The sequence below is a fragment of the Melanotaenia boesemani genome, chromosome 2 (genome assembly GCF_017639745.1).
Source record: "Melanotaenia boesemani isolate fMelBoe1 chromosome 2, fMelBoe1.pri, whole genome shotgun sequence".
Taxonomy (NCBI): Eukaryota; Metazoa; Chordata; class Actinopteri; order Atheriniformes; family Melanotaeniidae; genus Melanotaenia; species Melanotaenia boesemani.
In genome coordinates, this window is record NC_055683.1 from 11079369 (window position 1) to 11104274 (window position 24906).

The 24906-nt window shown below is 45.3% G+C and overlaps 1 protein-coding gene and 1 long non-coding RNA gene across 2 annotated transcripts in view; both read right to left on the bottom strand.

The window, feature by feature from the left end:
* LOC121653834 (NACHT, LRR and PYD domains-containing protein 4C-like) overlaps positions 1 to 24685 on the bottom strand; it is a 101171-nt gene extending 76486 nt beyond the window's left edge. The window contains exons 1-3 of the mRNA XM_042007505.1: positions 24630 to 24685; positions 24406 to 24546; positions 24191 to 24207 (exon numbers count right to left, since the gene is read on the bottom strand). Coding sequence (XP_041863439.1) covers positions 24191 to 24207; positions 24406 to 24546; positions 24630 to 24679 — 208 coding nt within the window. The 5' untranslated portion in view covers positions 24680 to 24685. The remainder of the gene's footprint in view (positions 1 to 24190; positions 24208 to 24405; positions 24547 to 24629) is intronic.
* On the bottom strand, positions 11147 to 21103 carry LOC121655232. The gene is made up of 3 exons (XR_006013110.1): positions 21046 to 21103; positions 20788 to 20946; positions 11147 to 11207 (listed from the first exon to the last, which is right to left on the bottom strand). It is a non-coding gene; the product is annotated as an uncharacterized LOC121655232 (long non-coding RNA).
* Positions 24686 to 24906: the final 221 nt, after the last annotated feature.

Below are 24906 nucleotides of genomic sequence, written 5' to 3' on the forward strand. Positions count from 1 at the left end.
GTCAGTTATGAGTTTGGAGAAGTGGGCCTGTCTTGATATTCTAACAGCTTCGTTGTAAATACATAAGTGTTCATGTAGAATTTGATAATTTATTGTTAGTTTGTTTTGTTTTTTTTGTTTTTTTCGCCACCTCCGCTCTGCTATTCTGCAGTTCCTTTTGTGAAGGCCGCACTCTTCAATGGTGGCGTGAACACTGCTCTAGGCCAGAGAGCATTGCTAAGGAAATGGTCAGGGAGCAGAGGCCCTTATCTCGACAGATAACTCACACCTGCCTGGAAACCAACCACCACTTTTGCTCTCAGTGTGTGAAGAAGGGAGAGAAGTTTATTAAAGTTTGAATCTATGACTGTTATGACACGCATGATGTGAGATGATGTTTTTAATCAAAAGACTGAGTTTATGGACTGCCTGATCAATACTCAGTTATGTTTTTCTATGTGTTATGCATTACCTATTCACATTTCATATATTCCTGTTTGCTTGCCTATTTACATTATTATCCTTAGATTTAGTGATGTTCATTAGGTTTTGGTTTTGATTAATAGAGCTACAGCTTAGTTGTTATTATTCTGCAACTTACAGAGAGTGCATTCACAAATAAGGTACAAATAAGTGGCAGAGTTTTTACACTGCTAAAGAAGTGGCGAGAGGCCTTGAAGCAGGTCTGGGAGTCTAAGAAGGGAGTTACCTCTTATCTGCTCTCTCCAAAGCAGAGCAGAATTTCCCAGCAAACTCAGAAAATATTAACAAGCAGCCTTTGTGTAAAAACTGTAAGAATAGATAGATAATGGGGCAGGGAAAAGTGTCTTCTTTCCTTCAGCTCTGATGCAACCCAGAAGGAGGGACCACCTTGCAGGATGCTCACATATGCTTTTCTGCTGATGGAAAAATACTAAGTGGGTTGGTTCTGAGTTGTTTTCTGTCGATGGAAAATTACTGAGTGGGTTGGTTTTGAGTGTTTTTTCTGCTAGTGGGAAGGTACCAGATGGGATGGTTTTTAAGTTATGTATATATACTGGTGATATTTTGAAGAGAGGCGGATTGTCCGGAGATTCTACAGATTTTTCTACGGAGAGACTTAGATTTTTACAGAACTTCACCCCTTTGCTGGGATAGATTTTGCCCTTTTGCCAAGGGAGATTTAATTATTATTGGAGAAGACTTAGACCACAAAAGCGGAAAGCACTCCTTGTGAGAAAACTTTTACTTTATACTTATTTCTTATATTCTGCTTTTTAGCCCTCACTGAAATGGAAGCCCCGAAAAGGGAATTTTATTATTTTTTCTTTCTTTTCATTTTTTCTGTATTGTACCAATAAAAGAAAACTTGAATAAAAGGGTTATAGTTAACTTCGGTTAACTTCCCAACCAAACTTATTTCTCTTATATTTGTCCACATCCACCGAAGAGAGGAGAGGACAACACAACGAGCAGGTAAGCCCCAGATTCCCCGATACCCGAAGAGACATAAGAATTCGCTAGGTTATTACTTCGACACCAGGTAGTGATCCTGTTAGGACGAAAGTACGGTAGCTTCATACTCCTAGACCCAAAGGTTGGCATATCTACCTGAATAACTCCTCAGGCCTACCTCTGCATGAGCGGACTATAATAATCAGGAATTCTAAAGGGGTAAAATTGCTTGTTCCCGTGCCAAAAGAATCGAGGTGGAAAGGTTAGCCCATCACTTCGCGACTGGAGTCTCACCGGTTGTTAAAGATCCAAGAGAGGAAGCAACAGGACGTGAGCCTGAAAGGTCGGTCAAAGAACTGGCAATAGGGTAAATATTCGTCAGTGGTTTCAACACTTTTTAACTTTTTGATATCTTCAGTTTGCCAGGGAGGAGCTGGTTTTATTGTTACTTTCTTCAGTTTTAGTGGGGCCACTTTGTCCAGGGTAGCACGTAATTTACTGTTAAAATGGTTAACAATAAAATCACAGGATGAGGGGGAAATAAAAGCTGTGGCGCTGTGAAGTTGATCAGTAAAGTTTGCAGCCACTTCAGCATTAAGACAGCGTTTCCTAATAGTCTGTTCAGGGATAGCTTGTTTCATAAAACCTTCAACCTTAAAAAAGACACAGAAATGGTCAGAAATACCTAAATCAACAACTGATGTTATGTTGGTAGATAGTCCATAAGTAATAGCAAGGTCTAATGTGTGGCCCTTGTTGTGCGTAGGTACTCTGACATTCTGGGTAAAATTCATACAGTCTAAAAGATTTAAAAAGTCCTGGGGGAAAGAGTCTGACTGATTATCTATGTGCAAATTAAAATCACCTAAAATAACAATCCTCTTATACTGGTTGTGAATGATTGAAAGCAGCTCTGAAAAGTCTGTTATGAATGATGAGCACCTTCTAGGAGGTCTATATACTGTTACTCCAAGGACAGGTGGGCTGCTAAAAACAATGGTGTGATATTCAAAAGAGGAGTATTCTTCAAACGAAATGTCTTTAAAATCAATGGAAGATGACAGGATAGAGGCTGTCCCACCACCCTTTCTGCCTTTCCTGGACGTATGTGTGAACATGTAATTATGTGGTGATGCTTCAATTAGGGTGATGGGGGCATCTGTGCTGAGCCATGTCTCTGTTAAAAACATACAGTCAATGCTGTTGTCTAAAATCACGTCATTTATAAGAAAGGACTTATTTTAAAGTGATCTGACGTTCAGCAGGGCCATATTCAGGGGACCAGGATGAGTGTCCTTAGAAACCGGGTGTGTGTTGGGTGGCCTGTTGAGTGTCTGTATTGACGTGAGGTTAGCAGGGTTTCTGTGGGACTTTTTACTGAATATCTGTGTTCTGTTCGTGATTATGGACTGTATGGGGAGAGACACAGGTGTGGGTGGTGATGCCAGGTGGTACTGATAGGGGGCACTGGCAGGGGATACAGTGCTCAATGGTGCAGGTAGGGTGTTATGGTTGGTAATTATTATGGGACGCGTTTGTGGTGCATCAGGCATACAGGGGGCGTTAAAGGGGCGGTTGAGTGTTATGGTTTCAGGCATTGAAGAAGCATGTGCTGAGGGGGTGTGTGGTGTAAATAGTCAATCACGTGGGAAAACCTGCAAGGCGTGTTGCAGATTAGCCGCTAACAAACAGCAACCAAGCTTGTTGGGATGCAGACCGTCTGAGCGCAATAAAGACGAACGCCCCCAGAACAGATTAAAACTATCAATAAAACACATGTTAAGAGATCTGCACGTGGACTGGAGCCATGTATTAAGTGACAAGATTCTGCTGAACCTGCCACTGCCCCGGTGAAGAGTTGGGATAGGGCCAGAGACAAACAAGGATAATCCGTGGGAATGAAGGAGAGAAAAAAGTTCACGGAAACCCTTCTTAGTTATTTCGGATTGCTGATGTGTGGTGTCATTTGTACCAACATGGACAACTACCCTATGGATTGTGGCTGGGATAGAGTTGAGGAGAGATGGGAGTTGCTTCAGTAAAATTGGTACTGTGGCTCCAGGAACACAGTGAGTGACTGCATTAAAAAAGCGAATGTTTCTAATGATGGAGTCACCAACTATAAGTGTGGACGGGACAAAGAGTGGACGCGGCAGGGAGGGCGAGTGTGGTGGTACCTCGGTGCTGGATGGACTGCCATGTTGTTGTTGGCCCGGGAAGTTGTCAGGCAGAGGCGGATCATCTGACGGAGCAAGAACAGCCACGGGACCGGGCGGATCGGTCACTGGAGGTGTCTGAGCGGGGAGGCCACTGGACCGCCTCAGAACAGCCTCCTTGAGAAACCTCCTCCGAGCAGAAGACTTAGTATGGCGGCATAGGGATTCTCTGGTGGATTTTGTGGACTGGAGCGACTCTGATGTTGGCGGAGCATTACGCACAGGACTTGGCGATATATCACCCAGATCTGGCAAAGTGACACTGCGAGGTACACCCGCAGTCGGAACCCGTGGACAGCCAGGATCACTTCTCGACAGAGCCGGGAACTCCAAGGAGGACTCCAGGTCGGGAAGCACCTGTGCTGCTGGAGCAACAGCTGGGGAAACCGGTGAGTCCGTGGCAAGGGCCGCGTAGCGATTGGAGAGGCTCAAGCCAGGATTCCGAACCCCGACCAATCTCCTCCTACTCCCGCAGACAATAACCTCTTCATCCAACTGCTGCTTTGGAGTTGAGCACGAAGAGGGCCATGGACCCGTGGATTGATCCCAAACAACTGTTTCATAGTAGGCAGCACTGAGCGAGGCCAGGCGCTTGTGCTGGCTACATGCCACATCTATGAGATGGGTCCCTGTGTTCGGTCCCCTCTGCTCTCAGGTATTTTTTGAGCCTTGATTCTGAACATCTGTTCTTTTTTGATCCAGATATTATAAGAAGAAAAAAAGTTTATTTAGTTCCTGTTAGCGTTAAATGATTCTATCAGGATAACTTTACTGCTGCTGTTCTCGATGTTGTACTACTTGTTAAACTTTAAAGGTTTTATAAAACAAAACTTTATTCTTTGTGTTAATTACTGTTCATTTTCGTGTCTACTCTATCTTGCGTATCTCTTGATACCAGGGGGCTACGCAACAATGTTAAGCGTAAAGCTTTATTCCTTTTTGCTAATTTACAATTTACAAATGCAACCCTGTTATTAGGAGGTGATCTAAATGTTGGATCAGACAATTCTTTAGACAAAGGGCCTCATCGTGCACATAACAGAAGCAACACCAGCTTAACATTTATAGAGAGGTTTAACCTTCATGGTATCTGGACAGGGCTCCAGACTAACTTTTCTTATGAGGAGCACAGTGTGAATGTAAACAATGTGATTTCTGAATTTATTGTTCAAGTATTTATCACTAATACACTGAAAATGAGAGGAAATGTGAATATTTGCTACACAAGGCGATTCCAGTGTGCTCCCCTAAATTTTCTGTTTGTGCTCATAAAAATTTAACTTAGGGGCCACTGTGCTCTTTGTAAAAATAATATAAAATAATATAAAATAATAATAATAATTCTAATGTGTAATATAAAATAATAATAATAATTCTAATGTGTAGGGTTGCAAGCTTCCTTTCTCTTCTATCCCTGACGACAGTTATCCATCCATCCATTATCTTGACCGCTTATTCCATATGGGTCGCGGGTGAGCTGGAGCCTATCCCAGCATTTTAACAGGTGAGAGGCAGGGTACACCCTGGACAGGTCACCAGTCTCTCGCAGGGCCAACACAGATGGACAAACAGCCATTCACACACACACACACACACACACACACACACACACACACACACACACACACACACACACACACACACTCTCCTAGGGAGAATTTAGAATAACCAATTATTAATTAATTAATAATGCATGTCTTTGGACGGTGGGAGGAAGCCGGAGAACCCGGAGAGAACCCACGCATACACGGGGAGAACATGCAAACTCCACACAGAAAGGCCACCGCCCTCAAGGTTCGAAACCCCCCTGCGGAGATTCATACTGGCGACCTTCTTGCTGTGAGGCTGCGGTGCTAACCACCACACCACCGTGCTGGAGTTAGCACACATAAATGTTAGCAGTTTTTTGAATAATGCAATAGGTTCTGTATGTTTATTCATCAGTGATGAACCTCTAGATTAAGCGGTGTCTGTGGCGTAAACAAAACTGTCCTTGATCGGAAACGGTAGTTAGAGAACCGGCTCGTTTCCATGGTAACGCTGAGGAAGCTGCATGGTTTACAAGATTGTACATCACTTAAAAAGAATCTGCAAAGTACCCATAAAGTCCATATAAATAATGTTTACTTTCATATGAACTGCCAACTTGTGTTCACCATAGGTCACTGTGGCATCAAACCACCAAGCCAGCAGTGGCACTGAGGCAAACGTCCTGGTGAGCTGAAGGATTACAGACTGGTGGCACTTACATCCTAGCTGATGAAGACGATGGAGCGGCCCATCCTCAATCTCCTCAAGCCCCAAGTGCAACAGGCCCAGGACCCCTACAGTTTGCCTATCTCGCAGGTGTGGGTGTGGAGGATGCTATTCTCTACCTCCTGTGTATGCTTTGTAAACACCAACAGAGGATTGATACTAGTACACACCCCTGCTGTCTCCTCTTCATCCTCCTGTAGGGAAGGTCTGTCTGTCCAGTTATTCCAGAAATAATAATAGATCAGGAAGAACATTATTTCTAAAGAATATTCTATCATTACCTTGTGCTGTTTGTCAGTGGAACATGTTTGTGGATGATGTGCCATGGAAGCAGGTTTGTCTAATTCCTAATAAATCTCTGATCACTAATAAAAGGAAAGAAATCTCCTTCAGGCTCGTCCATAGCATTTACCAGCTAAAGTCTAGATTCAGAACAGATTTACATGAAATATTCATATACTTTGCAGTTTTAGTAAAAACTCTCCTGAAACGATGGTCCATTTATTTTGGTCTTGTCCAGCTGTAAAAGTGTTTTAGTAAAAGATCTGCAGTCTGATTCAGGATGAAATTGATGATCTTTTTGCTTTATGTGGAAGTATGTAGTGCTTGGTCTTGTAGCGAAAGATCTGCACAACAGTCCTAGTGTGAACTTAATTAATCTCCTTATTATTATGGCCAGATTTCATGTTCATAAGTGTAAATTTAAAGGTAGGAAACCAGGCTTCATTTCTTTGTTTGATGAATTCAAACATTACATCCTCTCTATACATTATTCTAAAAAACAAAAAGCAGTTAAAACTGTATGTGTGTGCAGGATGTTTAATATGTAGACATAGTCGTTAACCCCCAGTATGTCTTTTTTCTTTTTCTTTCTCACTTCTCTCTGTTCTCATGTTGAACTAACGTTTCTACATTTAGATACAATAAGTTTTCTTTACTATTTACATATTTAAGTTGTTTATTTCCTGTATTCAGAACCTTTATTTTATTATATAGACAACTGTATTTATTGTCTTTGTAAACGCTTCACGTGTAATAAAGTAGAAATAAATAAAAAGTAAGCCGGTGTCCTGCTTCTGGTGCCTCTGGTCCGGGCTCTGGCCGCCATCACAACCTGCTCATACACCAAAAAACAGCCTGCACAGAGCAGCAGTTTATCTCTTTTGATTCATCTATCTACATCAACTGTACACTATTTATTCTCTTTTTAGTGAACAATTATGAATTAAATCACGCTCCAATCATGTTTAAAATAATTAATTAAATGACATTCTCTCAATAACTCCACAGCACACTCTTATATACCTCCGGTTGGTTTTAAACATTGTCTTAGAAGCATAATAACACACATAACAATAATATATCCACAAAATGAACAATTAGCCATGGTTGGCAGCAGCTAGCATGCTAAGGTAGGCACCAACTGTTAAAACCCCCCGAGTTTTCTCTCCACAAAACACTATAACATGGTGATGTCCGGCAACTCAGAAACGTCCTCGTGGGTGTGGATACCTTCTGGAATCAATATTTCCACATGAAATGAAGCTTTAACCACTCTTCATTCAGTTATTAGCATTAGCATGCTCTCTCTCAGCTGAAGTCTGTTCTCATTGGCATCAGTGCAGAAGAACTAAAAGCGCCCTCTGCTGGTGAAAATAGAAACTACAACTACAAACTCATTCTAACAGCAGCTATAGCTCAGTGGTTCTCACACTTTTTCTACCTGCCCTCCTTTTGTAGAAATAGACGTTTGTGGAAATTGTAGGATAGAAACGAAAAGCCAATTTCTCACTTTAACCACACAACTCGTGTTGTTTTATTAAAAACTGAAGAACAGAAATACAGACAACGGAAATTCCAGAACTCTCCTGGGGTTACCAGGCAACAGTGAACAACGTGCTATAACGTGAAACACCAGTCTATATTACTGCACGGTGAATTATGTATTTAAGAGTCCACTACACACGTCCCCCTAGAATTCACCGTGGCAGACACAAAACAGGAACCCATGAAAAAGAAAGAAAAATCAACGAGGCGGCGGCCGGATCACACGACCCGAACGACTCCGCTGAACAACAGCGGGGACGGGGACCTCTGCAGGAGCAGGTCCTGAGGTAACAACAGAGGGCGAGCAGGTATGGGACGGGGAAACCTGCAAGGGGTCACCCGGGGACACAGGACCGGTTGGAGGACGACCCCGTCGCGGAGGCTGGGCAAGCCCAACAGGTCCGTTCAAATCCAGGTGAGCCGGCTTGAGGCGGTCCACTGAAATGCGCTCGGCCTTACCGCCCATGTCCACCACAAAGTATTTATCCCCCCCCTCTAATACCCGGAAAGGGCCGTCATAAGGACGCTGCAGTGGCCCGCGATGAGCATCATGGCGAATGAAGACGAAATCTGCTGACTGTAGACATGGGGGAATGTAGGACTGCGGCAGGCCATGCTGGGAGGTTGGAACAGGAGCAAATAGCTGCGCTTTATCTGCGAGGACCGTGCGTTGGTGGATTGCAGACCACGGGGTCGTAACGTCAGGAAAAAAATCCCCAGGGACCCTCAGAGGCTGGCCATACACCAGCTCCGCAGACGAAGCCTGGAGGTCCTCTTTAGGGGCAGTCCTGAGGCCCAACATGACCCATGGGAGCTTATCAACCCAGTTGCTGTCCCTGAGGCTGGCCCGGAGAGAGGCCTTCATGGAACGATGGAAACGTTCACACAAGCCATTAGCTTGTGGGTGATAGGCCGTGGTACGGTGGAGCTTCACCCCTAAGCCGTTTGCCACCGCGTTCCAGAGCTCCGAGGTGAACTGTGAGCCCCGATCCGAGGAGAGATCAGATGGAGTGCCAAAGCGGGCCACCCAAACACCAATGAATGCCCTTGCAATCTCCGCAGCCGTAGCCGATGTTAGCGGAGCAACCTCAGGCCAGCGGGTCGTCCTATCCACCATGGTAAGGAGGTAGGTGAAACCAAGAGAGGGGGGAAGGGGGCCAACCAGGTCCACATTCACATGGTCGAACCTCCTTTCCGGCACCGGGAAAAGCGCTAGGGGAGCTGCAGTGTGGCGGTGGACCTTGGAACACTGACAGTCCACGCAGGTGTCCGCCCAGTCCCGCACGTCCCTCTTTAGACCATGCCAGACAAACTTGGACGCTACCAAACGCTGGGACGGTTTCCTACCAGGGTGAGAAAGACCATGTACCGCATCAAACACACGGCGTCTCCAGGTGGTCGGAACAATGGGCCTTGGACAACCGGTGGAAACATCGCATAACAGCGTGAAGCTGCCCTCACCAAAGGGGACATCCTTCAGCTGAAGGCTAGTAGCCTCGGTCCTGAGCGACTGGACCGTCGGGTCGGAGGTTTGATCAGCTGCCATGTGGGCATAATCTAGCCCCAGGTGGACGACCCCAGTCAAAGCGCGGGAGAGGCAGTCTGTGACAACATTGGTCTTGCCTGAAACATGTTGTATGTCCGTGGTGAACTCTGAGATGTAGGACAGTTGCCGTTGCTGTCGGGCAGACCAAGGTTCAGAAGCCTTAGCCATAGCAAAAGTGAGAGGTTTGTGGTCGACGAACGCAGTAAACCGCCGGCCCTCCAACAACGAACGGAAATGTCGGACAGCGAGGTGCAGTGCAAGCAGCTCCCGGTCGAAAGTGCTGTATTTGCGTTCATTGGGGCGGAGCTGCCGGCTGAAGAAAGCGAGGGGTTGCCAAGCGCCGGCCACCCACTGCTCATGTACAGCACCAACCGCATAGTCCGAGGCATCTGTAGTGATTGCAATGGGGGCCTCGGGTGATGGGTGAGAGAGCATCGTAGCATTGGCCAAAGCAGTTTTGGCATCAGTGAAAGCGGCTGTCCTGTCAGTGGTCCAGTCCACCAACTGCTTGGGGGACCTGCCCTTTAAAACCTCATGTAGTGGTCGCATGAGGGCTGCAGCTTTAGGAATAAAACGGTGATAAAAGTTCACCATACCCAGGAACTCCTGAAGGGACCGCACCGTAGCCGGGCGTGGGAAATCCAGCACCGCTTGTACCTTAGATGGGAGCGCCGTTAGCGGCCTGTAGGGGGGGGCCTTGTCCCCCTGAAATAATGTCCAGTCTTGATGCGGGCAGGACGCTCCTCTGCGCGCCGGTGTCGCACAGAAAACGGCGCCCCGAGATGACGTCATGTATGAACAGCAGCCTGTCAATGGAACCGGCACTCATGGCCACTACTGAGCGCCGGCTCTGGCGTTTCCCGTCCCCGGATAGCTGCAGGGAGCACGGCAGCGCTTGGCTTTGGATCCAAAACGTGCATGATAATAACACCAACTCTGTCCGGAGTGGTGGCGGGGGGGCACCGTCGCTGCAGTGAGCGCCATGTCGCCGGAGATCGTTGCAGCAGTAGAGAAATCCGTGTCCGGTGCCGCAGCTGCGAAGGTGGCGAGTGCAGAAGGAGCTGGTCCGTGATGACGGCTTGCCAGAAAAAAACGGTCGGCTTCCTCAGCCAGGGCACGGCAGTCCGTGATGCTGGAGTTTGCCAAAGCGGCTCGTACCGGGGAAGGCAGCTGCCTCAGAAAGAGTTGGACGAAGAGGAAATCGGGTGCATGGTCTCCCATGAGATCCAACATCTTGTCCATGAGCTCGGAGGGTTTACTGTCACCCAGACCTTGCAACGAGAATAGACGACTGGCCCGCTCGGCATCAGAGAGTTCAAAAGTCTTTAGCAGGTGAGCTTTGATTGCAGCATACTTATTGTCCGCCGGTGGGTTCTTTAAAAGACTGACCAATCTCGTGGCTGTAGCACTGCTGAGTGCCGCGACAACATAGTAGTACTTGGTGGCGTCAACAGTAATGTCACGCAAGGCGAACTGTGCTTCAGCCTGGGCAAACCACGCCGAGGCAGACGACTCCCAGAATTCTGGCAGCTTCAGAGACACCGCGTTCGTAGTCATCGTCGATCGGGAGTTTGTGGAAAACGTCCACGTCGGGGTCACCAGTGTGGAAATTGTAGGATAGAAACGAAAAGCCAATTTCTCACTTTAACCACACAACTCGTGTCGTTTTATTAAAAACTGAAGAACAGAAATACAGACAAGGGAAATTCCAGAACTCTCCTGGGGTTACCAGGCAACAGTGAACAACGTGCTATAACGTGAAACACCAGTCTATATTACTGCACGGTGAATTATGTATTTAAGAGTCCACTACACGTTCCATCCCTTTAACATTATATATGAATTTGATGAATCCTGACCTGAGAGTTTCCAGTTTGTAGTTTGGACTCTTCAGTCCATCACACAGCTTCTTCAGTCCTGAGTCCTGCAGGAAACCACACACACTCAGCCTGGAGAGAAAGAGGGAGATACAATTATGAAGAAAGTTTTACACACAGTTAGTGCATGCACCAACCTGTGTATAGCCTGCTGCAGTCACTCCTTAGCTTTTCCTGTTTCTTTAACTTTTAACCAGCTTTTTGTCTTAATTGTTACTTTCTATATTTTACTTTTCATTGAAGCTGCACCCACTCCTACAGGTTGGTGGAGATTTTTTGCCGTTCATTTAGCTGCAGGACTGTTCCTGTTATTAAAGTCAAGGGACTGCAGCACTATTTCATGCTGCTCTGATTGTTTACTCCAGATGTCAGCTGATTGTCCTGCAGCCAGCTGTCTTATTGGCCAGAATAATAGAAATTCCTGCTGTCAACACAGAGGCTGCAGAGGTGGAATGAAGACGAGGAACAATGGAGCTGGGTTGCTGTGATCCACCTCTCACCATGAAGAACACAAAATCACAGGTCAACAAGACGGATGAGCGACATTAAAGGGAGAAAATACACTTTTTAAAAATTTGGTGATGTCATTGTGAGGCTGCCAGTCATTAAGAGTTTTTAAATAATAACCAAATCAAACCAAAAAGACATAACAGCGACCAGATACTAACTCACAGGAAAAATACAAAAAATTTTTTTTTATAATTATCGCTTAGTATTAAAAACCCACTAGACAACTCAGTGACTGTGTCAGCATGCAGAGCATGAGAAACAAGGAGTGATCAGTGATGAAGAGTGATGAGTGAGATCATGCAAATGCGACCACGCCTCCACGGAGGCCAGAGGCAGACCAGGGCCTGGGCCGGGCCCTCAGCAGCAGACCCGGAGCACCAACCCATGCCACCCCACCACAAGGACGACTCCAGCCCCACCCGAAGGGCGGCAGAGGAGAGCCCCAGCAAGAGCCCCCCACGGTCCCGGGGCACAGGCCCCAGTGGGCCAAGATCAGCAGCCGCCGGCCCCGCCAGGGACCGGCCACCTAGGGCAGCCCAAGCGGAGGGCCCAGGGCCCCAGGAGCCCAGAGGAGGCCGCCCCACCCCCCAAAGGCAGAGGGCCCGCAACATGCCTAGGAGGACCAGGCCCCCCCAGACAGCCACCCGGCGTAGGCCAGCACACACCCCAATGTTCCAGCCGCACACCCCGGGAACCAGGGTGCTATCGGCCCCCTCCCCCCACTCCCCATCTACTTCAACCTGCACCCCATATAACCCCACACTCACACCCTCCCCCGTGCCGCACCCACAATCACTCACCACCACACAATCACGCCACACACAACCCACCCACCATGCCCCGTGGGGGACACCCCAGGCGGACCAGCGGACAGCGAGCCCCAAGCACCCCCCCTTGACCCCTTGACCCAACCCCCATAGAGCCAGCAGCCCACCAGCGCATCATGAGCCTTTAGTGGCATTAGGCACCCCTGCTCCCCAGGAGGCCCCCCAGGGCAAGACAGGCCAGGAGAGGCCGCCCCCCACGACCTGGCCATTCAGGGACTGCAGCCAGTGAGCCGCCACCCACCCCAGAAAGTTCCCACACCTCCTAACGGGGAATGAGAGGATGGGGACAGCGGCAGACCCACGGCCCACCACCCCCAGGCCCGCCCAAGCCCCCCCCCCCCACAAGTGCACTTAACCCCGCCCCAACCACACACAGAAACACATGCACACACCTATTTCCTTGCATACTCCTACTCATCATAACTCACATATGCCCTCTCCGCCCCACCCAAAAAATATAAACACTCGCACAGCATCCAACCCTCCCACTCTCACTCCCCAGACACACCCCCACTCATCCTAACACATGCATACGCACGCACACAAACATACCCCCCCATTCACACAAACATCCACAGTATAGACACACACACAACATACAAGCATCCCTGTCTCACACCCCAGCACCTCCCCCTATAATCCCCCGAATCTCACTCAGCCCTCCTTCAAACCCCTACACCCCCCCTGCCCCCTAGCCATACCCTGGGTCCCAGGGTGTCAACCAGACACCAGGGCATGCACCAACCCACACCATGGCAGCACATCCGGGCAGGCCCAGACCCCAGGCACATACGGAGCCCACCACCCCGGAGGGAGGAGGACCACCCCCAGGCACCAGAGCCCAGAATCCCCGCCCAGCCCGCCCCAGAATAGCCCGGCCACCCGGCTCAGGACCGACGCCCACCAACCCAGGCACCACCAGTGGCCTCACCCCCCGCCACGAGGCGACTCCAACCGCTGGCCCCCACAGCCCCCAACGGGGCCAGACTCAGAGCCACCCCCACCGCAGAGCAGCCCGGTCCCGCATCACGGGCAACCACAAAGAACCCGCAACCACCAGTCACTCCCGGCCATTTCTCAAACCCCCATAGGAACGAGGTCACAGTCCTCCACCTACACTAAGTGATGGAACTAAGCACAGGGGACCAGAAGGAATGAGATTCAGCCGAATAGTTATTTAAGGAGGCAGACATTGTCTCATTACTGATGTGGTCAACTAAGAGATTCCTAAACTGCTGAATACACAGATTATTTTTGTTTTTCCAGTTCACAAGGATAGTTTTCTTTGCGATGCATAATGCTGTGCATATCATGTGTGCAGAGTTAATTGCCATATTAATGTCACCCAAGTCACCTAGTAGACATAGTGTGGGGATTGTAGGAATATTACATTTAACACTAGAAGTCCCAGAGAGGGGTCAATGGACCTTTCTACCTTTACAACCCAGAGATGGGTCGATTGACCAGTAGGATTTTAGCTAAAATCCTGTCTTAAGCTGCGAACAGCTTCTTTTGTTTGTAGACGAGTCAATTACTGGCACACCCCAGGAGGGCGCATACTTAGGGGAGACACTGTAGACTCTTGAAACCGGACTGTCAACTTTTGCCCAAAGCTTGGCTTGAGACACTGCTTGGTCCCCTGAGTATGAGATTGGAGTAGACCTCAAACAGATTCAGAAAGGTTTTCCTGCATTCTGGTATATTTCAAATAATTAAAAATATATTTGATATGATATATGATATATACCTCCTCGACACATTTGTGTGCTTTTAGAAGAAAAAAAAAAGATAATCATTGTGGGCCTTCAATAAAAAAGCAAACAATTTAGAATGATATGACAAAATGATGAATTCATATTTTTTTTAAAAATCACTTTAAAAGGTCCAGCTCTCCTCTTTTCATACAAATGAAAAAATACAAATTTTTCAGAATTTTTGACCAATTTTTCAAACTTTCTAACCCAATGTTCATGTACCTTATGTCCAAAAAGCCCAAGCAATGAACAATTTTGAATATTTAAAATGAACATTTTTTGATTGTGGTGGTACAGGCAGGGTCTGTGAGTAAAATGTCCAGAAGCATTAGTGTCTAAGTCAAGAGGGCATAAATGTCAACATGACAAAGATATAAAAGAACAACTGTGAATTTTTTCCAATGCTTTTTATTTTTGTCATAAAAAAAACAACAAAACAGTTAAAATAATGCAAGTAATGAAACAATTTCACAAATATTTACACAAGGCTACAGTGGCATGCCGTTGTGTGAATGGCTTTTCTGCTCTTTCAGCAGTCCGTCTGTGCTAAGTCCAAACATGCTTGGCACTTCCATGGTATCTCCATCCTGCATTTGCCACATGTGTATTTGTAGCAGTCAACACATCTTACAGTTGCGCAATTGTTCTTGCATCGATGGTTGACCTGACATTTTGCCCTTTTCCCAGGGCTAGGTGTGGGAGGTTGCTGCTGAAGCAGTTGCTCCTTATGTGCCTTCTTCTGACTCACATGAGAGTTGGCCAACTCTTTCGCGAGCTCAACCAGGAAGTCCACTCTTCTCTCCTGCACTCCGGTGCATTCCTTATGAAGAACATGAGCGTTCAGTGCCGCCATGTCGATCATGTTGTAGAACACGGCGACTGGCCATCTCCGTGTTCCTGCACGCACGCTGTACTCCCGCACCATCTGGTCCATCACATCCACACCACACTTTGTGGTGTTGTATTGTGTGACAGTGTTTGGCTTCCTTTTGGTGGTATTCTCAGTCTCAACCACATTGTGCATGCTGCTGAGAAGATAGACAGTCTTTTTCCGTTTCGGCGCATATACTGTGAGTGTTGCACCAGTGGTGGAAAACACTCGAGTGGTGAATTTAGTGTGGTCCTTCTGTCTAGTTGACTGAGGAATTTCCCGGTGAATCTTGTTGACTGTGCCAAGGATGGTGGTTTTCCGGCTAAGCAGTCGTTGCGCAAGGGACAGCGATGTAAAAAAATTGTCTGTTGTTACAGTTCTGCCCTTATCCATGAACGGCTCCATCAGCCTCATCACTACACTCTCAGAGAGTCTCTCTCCACTGGGACGACTGGGGTCCTTGCCAAGATATGGCAGGATATTGCAAATGTACTTTGATTTCAAGTCACAAGCCAGCCAAAACTTAATGCCAAATTTGTCCGGTTTTGTTGCAATGTACTGCAGAAAACTGCAGCGAGTCTTTGTTGGGAAAAGCTGTTGATCAATAGTGATGTGTCGACCAGGGTTATAAGATCTGATGCAGTTATTGACAAAAGATTCCCACAGATTAGAAATTGCAGCAAACTTATTTGTCTCCACTCGCTCACTGCGTGTGAACATGTTATCAAAGCGTAGGTGTTGCATGATGTTTTGGAAGCGCTTTCGGGCCATAGTAGCAATGATTCGTGGGTTTCCCAGCTCTGCTGACCAATTGTCACGTAGTGATGGAACTTTCTTCACCCCCCGCAAGATAATAATTGCAATAAATGCCATTAGTTCTGGGAGGTTCATGAACCAATCTGCCTGCTCCTTTTGCCGTGCATGCTGAATGGTCCATTCTTGAATGCTACGAAGCATTTCAAGTGTTATAAAACAGAAGAAGCTTTGAAGACGAGTCCGGATACTTCTTCTGGCCTTAGCAGTTGGCTCTCCATCTGTGCCGTATGGTTCTATTGGGGTGAAATTGAGACATGTCCCCAGCTGTTCTTCATGCCACACTGTGCCATCTTTAGCCATCTCTGTCCTCTCACTTCCCAACCGAGCCCTCTTTTCTGGCAGTGGAGCAGTCTCATCATCTGCAAGGTAAACAATTTCACAATTTCAGAGGACGAAAATAGGATGTTTTGGAAATAAGATTAAAAAAATCCTTTATTTGTACCAAAATGGAGAAATTCCAGTGTTGCAACTCACAGTACAGGACAAAGCAGAAAGAAAGAAATTTGTCATACCAAAAAGTTCAATAATAGTTTCAAATCTTACCTGAAGACTGCTCAGAGTCAGAGTCCGAATCCAGCTGAATTTGTATCTCTTCTCCATCTGAGTCACAAGGGTTTGTATCGCTGAGGATCAGGTCCAATGCCTGCTGAGTTGTAAGCCGCCTCTGCATTTTGCTTCCTTCTATTTGTTGGAGGTGAAGCTAGCTACTATTTATCCCCCTCAGCCCACCATCCCCCACTGCCACAGAATTTACCAGACGTTTCAAGGTAACAAGGAGGGGCTGGATGCAATGGGTGCATTCCTCAGGTAATGGCTGCATTTACAAATGAAGAGATGCTAATTTTTGCCAGCAGAGTCGTCAGTTTGGACTAAAGGTCTTTCGACCCTTCTCTGGGACTTTAGGGAGATATCAAAATTCCTGGGACTTCTAGTGTTAAACCATGTTGACATGTCCACACATACCTGAAGCCAGAACCTGCGGACAGGTGTGCAGGACCACAAGGCATGGAGGTAGTTATCTGGTGTGTTTTCACTGCAGTGTGTGCAGATGTTTGATTGTGACAGACCCATCCTGAACATCCTTTGTCCTGTATAATGAGTTCTATGCAGAATTTTGAATTGTATTAGTTGCATATTTGAATTTTTAGTCATTGTAAAGGTGTTTAAACATATTTGTGACCATTTATCTTTATTAAAGTTACTGGATAAGTGACCCTCCCATTTTGAAGTTGGATTGAGTCTTCTAGTTTAGATAATAGTCTATATGTTTTTGATAATAGCTTTGGGGCATTGAGATTCATGAATTCTGCCACCCTAATAGGTAGCTGTAAGTTTAATTGATAAATGGTATATTTTTTACATATAATAGATTTAAGCTGGTGATATTCTAAAAATGTTTTGTTACTGATTCCATATTGTGAAGTGAGAATATTAAATGATAAGAAGTTTCCATTTTCTATTATATGTTCTAACTGTTTTATTCCTTTATTTTTCCATTGAGTAAAATTGATAAGCTTTTTGTTTTGCAAAATGTCAGGGTTGTTCCAGAGGGGTGTAAACTTACATGGAAAAAGTGAGGATTTGGTTATTTTTAGAAAATCCTACCAAGCCACTAAAGAGGAACTGATATTGATGCTTTTAAAACACTTATGTGTTTTGATGGTTGAGCTGATGAATGGCAGGTCAGAGATAAACACATCCTCACACAATGCTTGCTCTACATCTAACCATGTTTCATCCAGACTGCTAGGTTTAAGCCATTTGGAGGTATACTGCAGCTTGTTAGCTAAGAAAACATGATTAAAGTCGGGTAGCTCCAATCCGCCTCTATCTTTAGTCTGTTGTAAAGTTTTTAGACTTTTTTTTTTTAGACGTGATGGCTTATTTTTCCATAAAAATTTAGATATATGTGAGTCCAGTGACTTAAACCAACTGGAGGATGGTTTAGTGGGTATCATTGAAAACTGCTAGTTTACTTTAGATAGAACCATCATTTTAACTGTGGCAACCCTCCCCATGAGTGATACGGGTAAGCGCCTCCACCATGAGAGATCACCCTCTATTGTTTAAAGTAGCTGGACATAATTTAGCTTTGTTAGTTCTGATAACCTGGGGGAAATGTTTATGTCTAGATATCTAATGTTTCCAGACTGTATTGTAGTATTAGGTATGTTTTGTAGATCACAGTTGATGGGCATAATAATAGTCTTAGACCAGTTAATAGAGTATTCAGATATTGATGAGAATGTGTTAATAAGTGTGATTGTCTGGGGGAGAGACGTCGGTGAGTTCTGGAGAAAAAGTAATACGTCATCAGCATAAAGACTTATCTTGTGTTGTATATTTTTTGGCATGGATTCCTTTAATCTCTTTATTTTGTCTTATGGCAGCAGCTAGGGTTTCAATAAAAATAGCTGAAGGGGGTGATATTACAAAAATGGTTGGGAGACAAAAAAAGAAAAAAAAAAAAAAAAAAAAAAGCTCCAGATGTCAACTTGATGAATAAAAAAGGTTTATTACAAAAAGTGACATCTTAAACAGAGCGGCAGAATACAGTGAGGTCTTTAAGTCAATGTCAGGATCCGAGTGATACATGGAGCCCAGAATTCACTGACTCTTCAGCAAATGGCTGCTACATCTGCCACCAAATATAGTCAAATATTTTTTTATACTCATGTCCAGTTTTATCAGCCTGGAGGACTGGAAGCTGAGAACTGAGGACAGAGCTGAACATCCTTCATCTGAGAGGAAACATTCACTGAGTCTGAAGAGAAGGAATTTAACAAAATGAATAATATTAGTATTAAACTTATGTTACATTTAATGTTTATGAACAACTAAAATACATTCCTCAAAATAACAAATCCAGAATTTGCTCTGTACAGGCAGAATATCTGCTGAACTTCTAATGGGGAGTTTTGAAAAGTGGAGATACACAATCTAGTTCCATTGTTAGTTCTCTATCCCTTCTATCTGACTTTCTAACATTTATAGGAGAGATTGTGCAAATATCTCCCATCAGCTACAAATATCTCACTATCCACAAACATATTTAATCTAATTAATAACAGCGTCTACATCTTCAGTTCACCGTGAAATGAAAGTGTTAAAGGTAGAGCTAGTTTCACAGCAAAGACCTGTGTGGACTGATAATTACATGAAAGTCTGATAAACCATTTCTACATGTGAAATGTATTTCACACATCTTTAAAGCTCTTCTCAGTCTGTGGATGTTATTTTGTTTAGCGTTAAATAATATTTCTTTCTAGTTCCTAGTGTGGCAGCTGGGTGGGCGGGGCTGCAGCTATGGTTGGAGAGGGTGAGGCCAGAGACTCCACCTAGCACCGCAGCAGCTGTGCCCTCAGAGTAGGTCCTGCAGCTACTGATGGACACCATCACCGCTATTAACCAGGTAGACAAGGAGTTGTGAGAAATAAAGGAAATCCACCTCTTGTGTGTTTCCTGAGCACTGCATCACTTCTAGACCTCCAGCCTCCAGTCTGCGTCCCGCTCTGCTGGGTCTTAGAATGAAGAACCGAAGCTACTTCTCACATTTTCTTTTACTAACTCGTTCATGCTGGCAGCAGACTGTCCACCTTATTTAGCTGGATGGATTTTATAACATATAAGTTTTATTTCACAACAACAGAACATATATTAGTGGTTGAGGTTCTTATTAATACCATCTCCCTTTTTCTTGGAAATCCTGTTTTTATTTCTGAGCGTGAACTCTTAGGAGAATTAATATGGAATTATTCATTTCTGCAAACAGCTTTAATATCTAACACGTGGTGTGAAAAGTAATAGTGGATTGTGTACAAATGTCTCACATTTCACATCATTTCCTTGATTTTATTCTGGACCATTGGTGTCGCCGTTTCCCGTTTTCCCAGATTTTGTGTGTACGCCTAGGTCAGAGTTGCCGTGGAGGTAGGAACATTTCCCACCAAGTTTGGTTGTTATAAATCGCAAAAGTTGACTATGAGCGGCGTACGCCGGTTTTTGTAGCTACAGGTTGATAAATGAGGCCCCTGGTGTAGCTGCAAACTGCACCAACATGAGGTGCAGTTAGTAGCTGCAGCAGCAGATGGCAGCATTTCCCACATGAGCTGACAGAACTACAGTGTCCACTGCGAGAAGAACAAGAGTCTTTACAACACCTGGTCTAGTCTAGTCCGTCTAGTAAATGTGTGGACATATATGAGGACAGTGGGGTGAGTGTGAGCAGCTGTGACAACATGTTTTACTTTTCCTTCCCTTTAATCACCAAGCTTGATTATAAAGTCATATTTTATATCTGAACATGTTCACATGACATATAGTTTCCATGTCAGTGTGATCAGACTGCATTAGATGAAATATCTGAATCCCTTTCTGTGGAATATTTATTGAACATCTGTAGTTTCAGAGCTGCAGAATAAAACCACAGGTGAGGCTCATTGTGGTCGGAATCTCAATGCAACGCTGTCATCTTTTCTTGGATCCTCTGAATTTATCCCACCACCTTTCCTAAACTCCATGATGTTTTCCATCAGGGTAAAGGAGTTTAGGCAGGAAAAAGCATTGGGGGTGATTCTCTTTACTATGTGACTGAACCACTGGATGGAAACAACGTGATAAACAAGCAGGACGAGCAACGCGTCAACCAAAGCTGAGAGACAAAGTAGAGCATCTTTATTTAACCAGAGGCTCATTTATACCTTTAAGTCCTAAATAAAACACATGTTCCTTCATTTTAAAAGATGCGTTACTCTGGACATATTTCATTCAGAATATTTCAAAGTAGTTTAGAAAACATTGCAGATTATTCCATCACAGAGATGTTTGAAGCTGAAACAGAGGAAAAACATGTGAGAGCAGCAGAGAAACCTGACCTGAGAGTTTCCAGTTTCCAGTTTTCCAGTCCATCACACAGCTCCTTCAGTCCTGAGTCCTGGATTCTCAGGTCCAGGTCCTTCAGTCTGGAGGACGGAGAGCTGAGAGCTGAGGACAGAGCTGAACATCCTTCATCTGAGAGGGAACAGCTGCTCAGTCTGAAGAGGAAATAATAAGACAAGTAATAATCTGTCCCATGATGTACCCTTATACCAGCAGCAGTATGTTTCTCCACATCCTGCTATATATGTACTTACAGAGCTTTGCTGGAGGCTTTGACCACTGGCAGCAGCCTCAGAAGAACCTCCTCTGAAGGAGAGTATTTCTGCAGGTCAAACACCTCCAGATCTTCTTCTGATGACAGTAAGATGAAGACCAGAGCTGACCACTGAGCAGGAGACAGTTTATCTGTGGAGAGACGTCCTGATCTCAGGAACTGATGGATCTCCTCCTCTAGAGAACGATCATTCAGTTCATTCAGACAGTGGAACAGACTGATGCTTCTCTCTGCAGACACATTCTCTCTGATCTTCTTCTTGATGTACTGGACTGTTTCCTGATTGGTCTGTGAGTTACTTCCTGTCTGTGTCATCAGTCCTTGTAGGAGACTCTGATTGGTCTGCAGTGAAAGACCCAGGAGGAAGCGGAGGAACAAGTCCAGGTGTTCATTTGAACTCTTTAAGGCCTCGTCCACAGCTCTCTGATGGAGACGCAGATCTGGTTCATTTAAATAAACAGAAACTGTTTGTTCATCTTCCATCAGGTTGATTCCAGACTTGATGAAGGTCAGACGGACATGAAGAGCAGCCAGAAACTCCTGAACACTCAGATGGACGAAGCTGAACACCTTCTCCTGGTACAGTCCTCTCTCCTCTTTAAAGATCTGTGTGAACACTCCTGAGTAAACTGAGGCTGCTGTGATATCGATGCCACACTCTGTCAGGTCTGATTCATAGAAGATCAGGTTTCTTTTCTGCAGCTGATCAAAAGCCAGTTTTCCCAGAGACTCAATCATCTTCCTGCTCTCTGGACTCCAGTGTGGATCTGTCTCAGCTCCTCCATCATACTTGACCTTCTTGACTTTGGTCTGGACCACCAGGAAGTGGATGTACATCTCAGTCAGGGTCTTGGGCAGCTTTCCTCCCTCTCTGGTTTCCAGCACATCCTCCAGAACTGTAGCAGTGATCCAGCAGAAGACTGGGATGTGGCACATGATGTGGAGGCTTCGTGATGTCTTCATGTGGGAGATGATCCTGCTGGCCTTCTTCTTATCTCTGAACCTCTTCCTGAAGTACTCCTCCTTCTGTGGGTCAGTGAACCCTCTGACCTCCGTCACCATGCCAACACAGTCAGGAGGGATCTGATTGGCTGCTGCAGGTCGTGTGGTTATCCAGAGGCGAGCAGAGGGAAGCAGTTTCCCCCTGATGAGGTTAGTCAGCAGCACATCCACTGAGGTGGACTCTGTAACATCAGTCAGGGTCTCATTGTTGTGGAAGTCCAGAGGAAGTCGACTCTCATCCAGACCGTCCAAGATGAAGACAACCTGGAACTCTTCAAAGCTGCAGATTCCTGCTTCTTTGGTTTCAGTAAAGAAGTGATGAACAAGTTCCACCAAGCTGAACTTTTTCTCTTTCAGCACATTCAGCTCTCTGAAAGTCAGTGGAAATGTCAACTGGATGTCCTGGTTGGCTTTGTCTTCAGCCCAGTCCAGAGTGAACTTCTGTGTTAAGACAGTTTTCCCAATGCCAGCCACTCCCTTTGTCATCACTGTTCTGATTGGTTCATCTCTTCCAGGTGGGAGTTTAAAGATGTCTTCTTGTCTGATGGTTGTTTCTGGTCTGTGTGGTTTCCTGGATGCTGTTTCAATCTGTCTGACCTCATGTTCATCATTGGCCTCTGCAGTCCCTCCCTCTGTGATGTAGAGCTCTGTGTAGATCTGGTTCAGAAGGGTTGGGTTTCCTGCTTTAGCAATCCCCTCAAACACACACTGGAACTTCTTCTTCAGACCACATTTTAGTTTACGTTGACAAGCTGGAGCAAAATATTCTGAAAGAAAAGAAGAAATAAGAAGAGTCAGTAAAGATTTGAAGCCTCTGAGGAATGAGGATGTGAATATGTGATGTTCATGTGTTGAGACATCAGTAAATGTGTCATTTATCCAGCAGCTTCAATCTTTAGAGAAATCCTCTTACTGCTCTGCAGACGCTCAGCCAGCTCCTCCTGCTTCATCCTCCTCAGGAAGTCCACTGTGATCTTCACTAACGCCTCTCTGCTGCTCTTCCTCTGCTCCTCATCCTCACCCTCCAACACTGAGCATTCTGGGTAATCTGGACTCAGAAGCTTCTGGATCTTCTTCAGCTCCTTCTTCATGAAAGTGATCATGTTGTCCTCCAGCAGCTGGAAGAGAAACGATATGAAGGACACAATCAGACTGAAATCATGGAGCCAAACATCAGATCCATGTTGGACACACTGACAATCCACTGGTCTACAAAGGTCAGCATGGAGATGATGTGGACAGAAGAGATGGAGAAGTAGTTGTTGTACATGTACAGACCATAAATATGGAGTCCAGCTGTGTTTGATGCTGCTGGGCAGACTGACCACTGGGAAGCTCTGAGCTCTGCTGGTCCACTCTGTGGAGGAATCAGGAAGAATCACATTCTGTCACATGGAGAAGCTGCTTTCAGCTTTTAGGAAGCTCTCACCAACACCTTCATGAAGCTCTGTGCTGAGGTGCCCTGGAGCAAGGCAGCCACAGCCAGTGTGTGCTTGGATGAGACTGGTTAGACTGGGCAGCTCCCAGTATAAATGTGTTTGATGTTGGAGTTTTCCACTAAGAAAAAGTTTGGTGTGTTTGTGAGGAGCCAAACTGACTGCAGGTCACTTAGTAACTGAGGTTCAGAGAATCTCCTGAACTTCTGGAAAACGTCCAGAATCTGTTTCCTTTTTCCAGAGGAGGAAAAACTCTCGTCTGCTTCTACGTTCCACAGATGAGAAAGTTGAATTATGGAGATTCTATGTTTCCTGCACTGAGACAGAATCCTCCTGATTATTCTCAGCTCACAAGAAATATTTAATAAAACTCACATGTTTATTATTAGAGCTTCATCTGGATATTTCACCTTAAATACTGAAGATATCCTTTATTATTATTGTTATTATTATTATTATTATTATTATTATTATTATTATTATTATTATCATTATTATTATTATTATTATTATTATTATTTTTATTATTATTATTATTGAGTTGAAACACAAGATGGAATAAAAATAAACTGATGCAACAACTTCACACAGCTCACCTCTGTGGCTCTAATTTAAAATTGGGTGGATTTTCCTTCGACCAGTCACTCTTAAAGGACAAACAGCTGGGTCCAGGTCCAGGTCCAGGTCCAGGTCCAGGTTGATTCCTGTGAATAAAGATGGTTTATTGATTTTACAGCTGAATTCTGAAATTGTTCCACATTTAGTTTGCAGAAGAATCTGGAAAACAAATCAAATCTATCACATGACATGATTCGTCTCAGCAGAGACGTCCAGAAATGATGAACCTGAAACTGGTTTTCATCTGAAACCTGATCCAACCTCCACTGGACTCTGATACTCACTGCTGGTCTGATCTTAGATCAGGAGGTTGTTCCATCGACCAGTCGCTCTTCATGGAGACACAGCTGGGTTCAGGTTCAGGTTCAAAACTAAGTCTACGCCTACGTTTAGGTCTGGGTCCAAGTCCAGGTCCAGGCTGGTTCCTGTGAATCCAGATGTTTGGTGATGTGAGTTGTGATCTCTGACATGGAGAAGAGTCATGGACAGTTAGAGATGGACATCTCACCTCTGAGTGGTTTTAGAGGGAGGGACTCCCTCCTCTCTGTCCTGATCCATGATGCTGGATTCACATCAGCTCACACACACTTTCTACCTTCACCTGCAGAGGAAACACACATCATTCATCTGAACATCAACTGAAATCCTCCTTTCCATCATCTGCTGCTCCTCCTCTGATTGGCTCTGAGCTTCTGCTTCATATCAGAGTCAGATGGATGCAGTCAGACAGCAGTGAGGAAGAGGAAGCTGCCTTCAGCTGCTGGACTTCTATCAGTAGGACATTT